Below are 11,461 nucleotides of genomic sequence, written 5' to 3'. Positions count from 1 at the left end.
ATGAGTCGCAGCCCTGAAAGGATCTCGTCCTATCGCCGCCATTTTGAGGACGCCTGCACCTCTTCTTTCCAGGTGAGGGTAAGCAGCCCCTCTCCCATCAGACGGGATGTCAGAACAAGCCGTTCAGCCAGCTATTCCCGTTATCCCACCGCTGTCAGCAGTAACATGGCAGTTGGCCGAAGGACCATCTCATCTTCACGCAGCCGGTCCCTCATGACTGGGTAAGCCACCCATTCTGTCTGTATATATGCACTGGTAATGGCACTGCATGTCTCCTAAAAATATGTCAGTGGAACAATGCAGAACATCTGCATATAGAAGGAAACTTTAGGATAAAGATTGAAGATACATGGAGAATTGTTTGATACTTCTAATTAATGGGATAGTTCACCCCAAAATTTTTATTATTTTATCATTTATTCACCCTCTTGTTGTTACAAAACAACTTGCTTTATAACACAAAGATGTACCCTACACTCACTGACCACTGTATTAGTAACACCTGTACAGCTATTCATGCGATTATCTAATCAGCCAATCATCAGCAGTTCAATGCATACAATCATTCAGATACTGGTCAGGAGTTACAGTTAATGTTCACATCAACCACCAGAATGAGGAAAAAATGTGATCTCAGTTATTTCGACCTTGATATGATTGATGGTGCCAGACGGGCTGGTTTGAGTATTTCTGTAACTGCTGATCCCCTGGGATTGCCACATACAAAAGTCTCTAGAGTTTACTCAGAATGGTGCCAAAAACAAAAAACATCCAGTGAGTTGCCGTTCTGCAGATGGGAACACTTTGTTGATGAGAACGTTCAATGGAGAATGGCCTAGTTCGAGCTGACAGAAAGGCTACGGTAACTCAGATAACCACTCAATTGTAGTGAGCAGAATAGCATCTCAAAATGCACAACATGTCGACCCTTTAGGTGGATAGGCTACAACAGCAGAAGACCACGTCGGGCACTTTATTAGGACCATACTGTTCCTAATAAAGTGCTCAGTCAGTGTAAAGTGTCCTTTTGTGTTCCACGATTACCTTTATTTTTATTCATGATCAGAAACTCTTGATTCTATAACAATGAAACAATAATAATAATGATTATTAATAAGTATTATGGAAAATAGTTTTGTATTACATAAACAAATTTGGTACACTTGAGCATACATAATAAACAAAATATTAAACTTGTAGTCCATAATAAACTGTAATTCAGGGTTACTTCACTTTCTTTTAATAGTAACCTTTTTTTATTTGAGTTATTTGCTTTAGAAATCACACACAACAACAGTCGCAATTATTCTCAATAGTGAGGACTAATAAAACCTGAAGTGAGAAATAAATGCATCTTCCTTGACATATCGACCACATGCTACCTAAACATTGCATGGACAGTGTTTTAACTTTTTACATTTTAATCAATCTGAACTACTTACAGTGTCGGAAAGGGTGCCATTTGTGTCCTTGGAGGCGGTTCAGTGGTCGATATCGACCAAGCTGCTGCAGAAAACCGTGAATTCCTCAGCACACGAACCAGTGAGAGACAAGAGATGGTTTTGCTCAACGATCGACTGGCAGCATACATTGAGAAGGCAAGCGCACCATTCTCTGTTGAGCTGACAATTTTGTATTTAATTATTTTTTTGTATTTATTTTTTTACAACCCGGGATAAACCTGAATGACGAAAAATAATACTAAGACTACACTACATTATCTAACATAATCTATGTCACACATACATAGGCTATACATAACTAATTACATTCGCAATAATAGGCTACCAGCACACTAGCTATGTTATTATCAAAACGTATACATGTATTTACACTACATTACAACATTAAAGGTATCAAAAGTGACGGGTGAACCGAAATAACCATCACAAATGTTTTATTGTTTAATATTTAACCCTCTTAGAAACAACCCTCATTTTCAAGAGCCATCTCTGACCGAATTTGTCTGATTTGGCCATGCTTGGGTGGGTCACGCAGACTGGCAGTGTGGAAATGCCACTGCTGGCTCAGGAGATAAAGCGAATTATTTGCACTTCTGTGGGCAGAGGCCATAGAGCATGCAGAGAATTTGCACATAACACGTATTTTGCTTTCCTATTCTCTTTCGGAAAAAGGTCCGATCCCTGGAGCAGCAAAACAAATTGTTGGAGACGGAAATTGAGGCCCTCCAGAATCGATTCTTGAAGCCCACCGGCCTCCGCTTGTTATACGAGGAGCAACTCAAGGAACTGAAGAGGCTGGCTGACCAAATGAGAGTGCAGCGGGTAGCTATAATAATTTGAATGTATCTTTTAACAGTTCTGAAGCATAATATAATATTTTAAAAGAAAATGTAGGCTACTAAGTCTTTACTGTAGTTAAATAATATTCATCCAGTCCATCCATAATAGTCTAATCCATAATGGAGTTTTATAGGCTAAATGCAGACAATTTAAAGGCTTTATGTCAAATGTTATGCATAAACAATCCTGAGGTGATCATTTGCGTTGAAGGGGGGAAAAATAGTCTAAATGTAATAATACCTTCATTTATTTCCTTATTTTTATAAGGACCTTGCTTTTGCTGCGAAAGATGCTATGGCGGGTCATCTGGAGATTATGAAGGTTAAATATGAAGAGGCTGTAGAGATGAGGAAGAAAGCCGAGCTTGAAATTGAAGCTTTCCGTCCGGTATGGTTCAAATCATGTAGTCTTATTATAACATTGACATTCAGCAAGAAGAAGAAGAAGGAATAAAAATCCCTTATTTGTTAACGTCTCTACAGGACGTGGACGCCGCCACTTCCGCGCGCATTGCTTTGGAGAAGCAGTTGGAAAACTTGGAAGTGGAACTTGAATTCCTCCAAAGAGTACACAGTGAGGTAATTAATGTCCAGAAATAATACATTTTCTTTCTTTGTAAACAAAACAAAAGCTTCCAAATTCCATGTTTAATATTTGGTTTTCAGGAAATCGACGATCTTATGAAACAGATTTACGCAACCCACGCCACAGCCGGAGACACCTACAGCCTTCCCGACCTCTCAGCCGCTCTTAAGCAGATCCAACACCAGTATGATGACATTGCCGCAAAGAATTTACAGGTGGAGAAGATTTTAAAGCAAATATTATTATTGCCAATAAAATGGAAGAGGTGTGAAAACTTGTTTACATAGTTAGTAATTCTGCAATATTTTCACACACAGATATATAGATATATTAATAATAATAACATATATATATATATATATATATATATATATATATATATATATATATATATATATATATATATATATATATATAATTATTTTTATTTTTATTTTTAAGGAAATGGATTCATGGTACACAACTAAATTCGACGACCTCAACAACAAAACGACAAAAACTGTGGACAAGGTTCGAAGCGTCAGAGAGGAAATTGTCAATTCAAAGAAGGACGTAAGTTTTAATAACAAACTTGATAATGGTATATAAATGTTAAATACGTGTGTGTGTGTGTGTGTGTGGACTATGATTATTATTATCACTACTACAACAACTACTAAAATAACAAAGAATGTATTTACAGTACTCAATTTTAAATAAATAAATACATTTTTATGTAACCTACATAAATCTGGATCTGTATATATCCAGATTAAAAATAAAGAACGTGACTTGGAGTCTTTGAAGACCAAAAACGAGGCTTTGGAAGCACAGATCCGTGAGACTCAGGAGAAGTACAGAAAAGAACTAGAAGAACTCCAGGTGTGAAGCCAGTGAAACCTAATCATGCTTTGACCTGCATACAAAGTACAATATACACAGCACTACACTGAGGAAATCTTTTTTTCTTCTTGTCAGGCAAGGATTGAGGCCCTGCAGATTGAGCTCAAATCCTCCAAGGAAAGGACAGCTCTACTCCTGCGTGAATACCAAGATTTGCTCAATGTTAAAATGGGCCTTGAGATTGAAATTACCACATACAGGTACAACTTCATAGCCCTTGGCTTTTAACCATTTTAATAAATACAATAAAAATGAATTAAAACAATTTGGACCTTAAAAATATTGCTGACTCAAAGAGCACTGTAGATATATTTCAACTTAAAAAAATACCAAAATGAAATAATTTTAACACATATACTGCTTTCTTAAATCCTTTCTCCTTAACGGATGTCCATAGGAAGCTTATTGAGGGTGAGGACTCTCGATTGAGTACAATGGTACAGAGCATGCAGACCATGTCCCTTATGAGTGGCATCCACAGTGCTGGAGCTGCTGGCATTGCAGGTGCCATGGGTGCTGGAGCTGGAGATGGAGTGGGCAGAGGTCTTGGCAGAGGTCTTGGTGATGGCTTCTCTGGGGGGGTTGGGGGCCCAGGCACCACTTTTGACTACACTCAAGAGCAAGCTGTGGAGATGACTGAGAGGAAGACTGTGCTCATGAGGTAACATTACAATTAAGCATTATTTTAGAAGTGTAGCAGTTAGAGCATGTCCTCTGACACATTGAACCATGGTGCTTGCATGGGAGACATGGGTTCAAGTCCAGACTGTGTTGTGTTCCCATCCCTTTGCCCCTCTTTTTTCCCCCATGATTCATTGTCCTCTCAACTATCTCTGTAAATAAAAAGTCTCTGTAAAACAAAAGCCCCCCTAAATATAAATAACTAAATTGAGCATTTTAACCATACACCTTAAATTAACAAAGAAGGGCAACCACTGAAATCTATAGCAGAGCTTTGAAAATCAGTTATTATGAAAGTTTGATCAAATAAAAAACTGTAAAACTAATATTTTGGGGTTCCACTTTTGTTTTTCCTCAGAACAGTTAAAACAGATGATGACACACTGGAGAGCAGCACACAGGAGAAATCTTATTCCATCTCTGGAGCAGCAGATGATGATGAGTAGTGGTGTTTCCTGCTCGTCGAACATGAAACAAAATGCCTTCAGATGTGCTAAATCACATAATCTTTCTAATGTGCATGCATGTGCCTTGCCAACTAAGATTTTGCCTTACATTACAAGAATGCAACTGGAAATAAAGCTTTGAGCATCACATATTTTTGAGGTGTTTTCATCTGTCCAAGATTCCTTCTTGAAGTTCATAAAAATCCACAAATGTAAAAAAATAACATACCACTCAAGTGTCCAATAGAAAAACATATTAAACTTTTACAAAGATACAAACAGACATACAGTTACAGATACTGCTTTTCACTATAATCAACAGGTGTATGGTGCAGGCGTCTTAAGTTTGTGCAGAGAACAGACGATGAGGAAGGATTAGACAGGAATACAACATAAAAGAATGCAGGGAGTGTGAGTGTGTCACTCCAGGCTTAGTCTATCACCTTGATTCTTTAGCCAAAGGGGAACCCCAACCCATCATTTACATGTTGCTGCCACAACGTGAAGCCACACTCACTGTATGGCCCCATTCTATCCAAATCTGCCCTCTTCATCTGCATCTGATCCATTCTGATCAGCTCCCACTGGAATATGCCAAACACTCACGCTGTCTAGAACTGCGATGTGAGATGTGCACTAAATTACTTGAGCATAAAACTACATAAACTGTAAATAATTGGTAAAAGAAGCGTGTGGCTCACAAAATCCTGACAGATTTGTAAAGCATGGCATGTGGAGTTGGCACACTTCTTGCAAACAAGAACTTTTTCACATTTCACATCATTAACATATTTGGGTTCTCTTTAAACATAATTGTGTCAGTAGGTTGCAAATATCATCTTTTCATGATAAATCATTTCTCCAAATTATATATGCTGTTCATTCATCTAATGATTAACATGGAAGCATTTGTCAGTATCATGTCATGTGTCAATATTAAAGGAATATTCCTGGTTCAGTACAAATTAAGCTCGATCTACATCATTTGCGGAATAATGTCCATAACAAAAAGGGGGAAAAAAGGCAAACATTTAGGGTAAAGTGAGGCTCAGTGAATGAGGCCAATTTTTGGAGGGTTTAAACATAAGTGTGAAGTTTAAATTTTAGAAAGAACTTAAATTCACTCTTCATTTAAAATTCATTTATTATTTGAGGTGTAAATTTGTTTAAATCATAATATTTTACTGTAATTTTAGGGTTATTATGTTTAGGGAATTTCGTTGTCATGGCAACAAGTTGTAAAATTGAATATAACTTTATACATAAAAGGATAATTTGTGATTTTATCTCACTAAAATCATGATAACATGCACATTGCTCATGTCTTGTGGCTATAATTTCGAAACAGTGAGTTTTTTATATGGATTGGCCCAACACCCTTCCGTTATAAGTGTCTCACTTTAACACAGAATTTTACTATATATATATATATATATATATATATATATATATATATATAGAAATATAAATTTTGTTTTATAGAAAAAGAGGAACAAGTCAAAAATAATTTTTGTTGTAATCAAAATTATGCCACAAATGCTGTCGATGAGTTTAACTTTTATTGAACATGGTATATTCCTTTAAATGTATCTGAAATGCTGATACGAGTCCAAACAAATTTCAGATCATGAATCTGTCTGACCCAGAGCACTGACAACTGAAAACTACAATCATGTGAGCAGATGGTCTACAGCAACCAAAATACAAAAATCTGCACAGGGTATAAGCACTACAATGTGCACTCTTGCCAAAACATATTAATCAAAGCAATAGAAGTCTAAATATTGAAGCAAGCCTATATCTGACAAGAGACAGAACGACTCAAAGGCCTCTTTACTGTCACAGGGTTTGTGTAAATCTTACTGGAGGAATAAACAGATAAACCAGTTGCACTGCGTCTGCAAGACAAGCAAATAGACACACACACACACACACACACACACACACACACACACACACACACACACACACACACTGCGTTGTGTTTCCATGTTTTATGGGGACTTTCCATAGACATAATGGTTTTTATACTGTACAAACTTTATATTCTATCCCCTAAACCTAACCCTAACCCTAAACCTAACCCTCACAGAAAACATTCTGCATTTTTACATTTTCAAAAAACATAATTTAGTATGATTTATAAGCTGTTTTCCTCATGGGGACCGACAAAATGTCCCCACAAGGTCAAAAATGTCGGGTTTTACCATCCTTATGGGGACATTTGGTCCCCACAAAGTGATAAATACACACACACACACACACACACACACACACACACACACACACACACACACACACACACACACACACACACACACACACACACATAAGTAGCATGTAATTAATTGAATTATGAAAAAATTTAGAAGTATTCATTCAGTTTTGTGGTTACATATCAGAACTGAAAGAATCATGTGCTATCTATGATTACATTAAGAACAATTCGGTCTGAAGCAAGAGGGATTACGCCGGATTAAGAGGTTAAAACGGCTTTACAGTCGTTAATCTGCGTCTAAACATTATATTTTATCGCGCCATCTGACCATTTTATTTTCAATGGGCCTAAAGACTAAAGACATTTTCCAATACTATGATTCCCTAAATGCTTTTTGTGCCGCTGCTTAACGCGAAACAAATTTTAATACTATACTCATATTTATAATAATAATAATAATAATATTTGTTTTTATTATTATTGTTATTATTATTATTATTATTATTATTATTATTATTATAACCATTTATATCTCATCCCAGTTCGCTCCTGGATCTGACAGCACCAAGGCGATTTAAGGTCTGGAACATATCGGATTAATCAATAGACTCTCATTACTATTTTGGTTACGGTCATCATTTCCACAAGCTCATCCCACCCGAAACGGAGGCGCAATTAACTGCCAGTACGTGCCTTGCATTGTTTCTTCTGAGAAATGGCCTGGGCATTTTGGAAAACCCAGAAATGTCAATCCTGCCCATTAATGAGCGAGCTACAGACAGTCTCCAGTCATTGCCGTGGATTCATATCATTAGTGTGCCTTCTGCCAGTCATGCAATGCGCATCTCGAGCTACGTGCGTTGTAAAGTTCATGATATCTGCATTACATGATGATACAAATAAATTGCCTCTGGAGCAGTGTAGGCTACATGCGCAGCATGTATTATCAATATAATTAACTGGCGTTTGAGTGAGTGGCCAAATGACCTTCACCGTTTTAAAGACTGGAGCTATCCAGGGTCCTGCCAGGCCCACACTCGCATTTAATACTGCACGCTGCAAATTGAAATCCCTGGTCAATACAACTTATTAAAATAAATACAAATCAGCGCTTCTTTCTTTCTTTCTTTCTTTCTTTCTTTCTTTCTTTCTTTCTTTCTTTCTTTCTTTCTTTCTTTCTTTCTTTCTTTCTTTCTTTCTTTCTTTCTTTCTTTCTTTCTTTCTTTCTTTCTTTCTTTCTTTCTTTCTTTCTTTCTTTCTTTCTTTCTTTCTTTCTTTCTTTCTTTCTTTCTTTCTTTCTTTCTTTCTTTCTTTCTTTCTTTCTTTCTTTCTTTCTTAATTTATTGTTTTCTTAATGTCTAACTTTCTACATTTGTATTGTCTAGTCCTATCTGCATATATCTTTATTTAAATCGAAAAGCAGCCTTCAGACAACTCGAACATATAAAGTTTGAAAGAAAAGAAATTTTCTATGTAATAAATTCTTATATTCCATAAAACTCATGCAAGGCCCAAGTTGTCTGAGCTTTGAAATATTTGTTTTTTTTAAAGCCACATTTCCCCACAAAATACAAATAGACACAAAGAGTAAGGCGAGGCAATCCAGATCCACATATTTACCCATTACCAAAACGAATATTGAATGGCTAAATTAATCATCCAGCAGCAACACAATATTACGCAGGAGCCAAATTTATTCAAAATGTTTTTGAGACTGAATTAACAAGGGAATACCTTCAATGGAATAACTAATGATCTGTCTGTACATACCATCACACAAAACACCCCCATCTTTTTTTCCCAGCGTCCACTCAAATGATCTGAGGATCAAAAGGGGCAAAAGTTAACGGTCGCTAAAACCTGAGAAATTCTGACACTTTCTGCATATGGTTTTAGTGCCTTAATCCCAATTAGGCCCGGCTGACACACAGAGCTATTCACTACAAACCTTCCCTGCATACATTTGCCTAAAAATGAACTTCACAAATAGAGCTCGCAGTAAATGCGTTCGACGGCAGAGAGAATCGGGTAGACTGAAGGTTCATTCTTGCGCGTTCGAGTGAAAAGGGTATGAATTTATAAGGTACACCGAAACATTTCAATTCAGACAAGTTTACACCCCATTATATGGGCCTTTTCAGAGGGGACAAGAGCGTCAAAGTTGGGGAAATTCGGTTCAAAAGCCAGAGCTAACTTTGTTCAGGCTTTGAATACTGAAACGAAGCAGCCCCCTTTCTTTGGAGAGCATTTAAAAATGGGAGCACGCATGAACAGAGTTGAATCAGTGGCCACTTATCTCGCCACTTTCTAATACGACTTTGAATATTAGTCTGGGTTAAAATCCCAATCATGTCATCTGGTGGGACTCCCATACAAGCATAATTACTATTCAATCGCGTCACTAATGTCCCACCCGCATCCCCTAACTGAAACGCAGCTGGTCCGTCCTTTGTGAAGGTTGCACTTTCCCGCAGCAACAGTGAGTAGGTTAAGCGCGTTAAAATAGGCATGTGTTATTTTTAACCTAACATTTTGGTCTATGTAAAAAAAACAGACAACATTTTTGCAACACAAAAGCCTACATTACACTCGACTTTACAACTTGTTGTACCGTCTCCAATAAAATAAATAAATAAACACGATCCACTAAATGATGTTGCATACGTAGGCTGGCTCTTTCGTTGCATTCCCAAAGCCACAGGAATGGGGATATAAGAAAGTTAGCTTTGCCTGTTAAGGGCAAAGAGTTTATGGTTGGCGTAAAAAATGTTTTCTAGAGAGCTTGGGCATTGTGTACTTTTCTGATAGAGTAGTGAACACTTGGCACTCAAGCACTGTTTGGACGCATGAATGGAACCCCTGGTGGGACATTGCTCCTTTACACCACGGTTCTTCACACACTCGCTGTTACCCTAGATGCTTCATTATTTGGCAACATGTTAAATCAAATCCCGCATTTAGCTCAAATTGTAATGCTGAGTCCCAGAGAAAATGCTTTGACCACCTGACCAACACTTTTCTTCCGAATCTCACAATCCGACCTTTTGGAAGTTCTGGAATGCCCCGCTTGGGTCCACAATATTGTTCCCAAATAAAGCTGCTACCATGTAATTAATGTGCTATTTAAAAAGACACCGGACAATGCGACCGTTCAAGCTATTTGATTTCATTAAATTTTCCATCCCATTTGCTCCGAACACTACATTTGCGGAGTTTTTGACCGCTCAGCGTGCTCCAATGGGCACTTTGGGATAACTTTCACTCCTGCTTTACCCTGTTAAGAGAGCAGAAAAGAAAACGTCCACGTTTCCGCCTTTGTGCACAATTTATTAGTTGGAAAACGTCAACTTTAAGACACAAGACACGAATGAGAATCGGCCCGGCTGGCTTGAGCGCTGTATAGAGGCCGGACTCGCATTTGCAGAGCGGATGGGAACCAGTCACAAATGGCAACATTAATAAATAACCCACCACACAGCCGGCCTTTGCATGCGCCTTTTCAAAAATTGTTCGCGTGTCGTTGACGCTCTTTGACTCATTAAGGAGCCCAAAGAGAGAGCTCCCAGAAAGGACCAGTGGGGTACATTTTCCTGAAGAAAGAGATCCCACCTCTGCTTCTCCAATTACAGCGGAGTGTCATCGCCGAATCGCCAGGGCAGAGGTTAGCAGGACATGTTCATGGCTTAAATTTATCGCCCACAAATTCTTGTTTCTTACCCTTGCCCTCTATTCAGTCAATGAGGCCCACGATCAAAGGGGTCAAATGAAGTTTTAAAACCAGAAGTAACAATACCATAGGACTCACTTCAAATGATACCCAAGGGCCTTGTGTGAAAGCAATGGGCTCTGCCCTCCTGTCACATGTCAGTACAAAAAAATATAACATAAACCTGATAATTTAACATAAATGAAATTGTGATTATATGTTTAGTAACAGGCTAGTTTCCTCAAACGAGCATTGTCTTAATAATGTAAACTGCAAATCAAGTACTGTGCCAAAAATGCTGTTTTAACTGCAAGTTGAGTGGGAATGAAAAAGGTTATTGCATATATAGGCCTATATAATATATTCATAATATTGGAAAGTATCATCCTGCACAAGATTTCGTTGACAACGTCACCCTTATGTTTGCATTAATTTCAGAGCATTGAAGGATGCTTCATCAATACTGAATGTGACCACCTTGATACGTGACCTGTTGTCAAGAAAGTGTGAAATGATAAGGTGGTGGTTATTTTGAAAGCTGCTCCTATTTTGCTGGTTCTCCCGTTGAGTACCTGCCCGGTCTCGGCACGGCACACGCCGGGAGTCAATAGAAGTTAACAAGTCTCCAAAACATTCCTTC

The 11,461-nt window shown here is 37.9% G+C and overlaps 1 protein-coding gene across 1 annotated transcript; it reads left to right on the top strand.

Annotated features, from left to right (window-relative positions):
- On the top strand, positions 1-4,984 carry LOC127656492 (glial fibrillary acidic protein-like). The gene is made up of 11 exons (XM_052144840.1): positions 1-221; positions 1,445-1,598; positions 2,136-2,285; positions 2,571-2,690; positions 2,786-2,881; positions 2,969-3,103; positions 3,330-3,440; positions 3,639-3,749; positions 3,846-3,970; positions 4,168-4,431; positions 4,810-4,984. Exons 1-11 carry the CDS (start codon positions 1-3, stop codon positions 4,895-4,897), a joined length of 1,575 nt encoding a protein of 524 aa, XP_052000800.1. The 3' UTR covers positions 4,898-4,984.
- The last annotated feature ends 6,477 nt before the right edge of the window (positions 4,985-11,461 follow it).

Source organism: Xyrauchen texanus, chromosome 15 (assembly GCF_025860055.1).
Source record: "Xyrauchen texanus isolate HMW12.3.18 chromosome 15, RBS_HiC_50CHRs, whole genome shotgun sequence".
In the NCBI taxonomy this organism is placed as follows: domain Eukaryota; kingdom Metazoa; phylum Chordata; class Actinopteri; order Cypriniformes; family Catostomidae; genus Xyrauchen; species Xyrauchen texanus.
Note: the sequence above shows the minus strand (reverse complement) of the source record. Positions and strands in the feature narration are given on the sequence as shown.

Coding starts and splice junctions, on each gene's coding strand:
- LOC127656492 (XM_052144840.1), top strand. CDS start 1: ATGAGTCGCAGCCCTGAAAGGATCTCGTCCTATCGCCGCCATTTTGAG. Junction 3,441..3,638: donor TTGTCAATTCAAAGAAGGAC/GTAAGTTTTAAT, acceptor GTATATATCCAG/ATTAAAAATAAAGAACGTGA. Junction 3,971..4,167: donor ATTGAAATTACCACATACAG/GTACAACTTCAT, acceptor GGATGTCCATAG/GAAGCTTATTGAGGGTGAGG.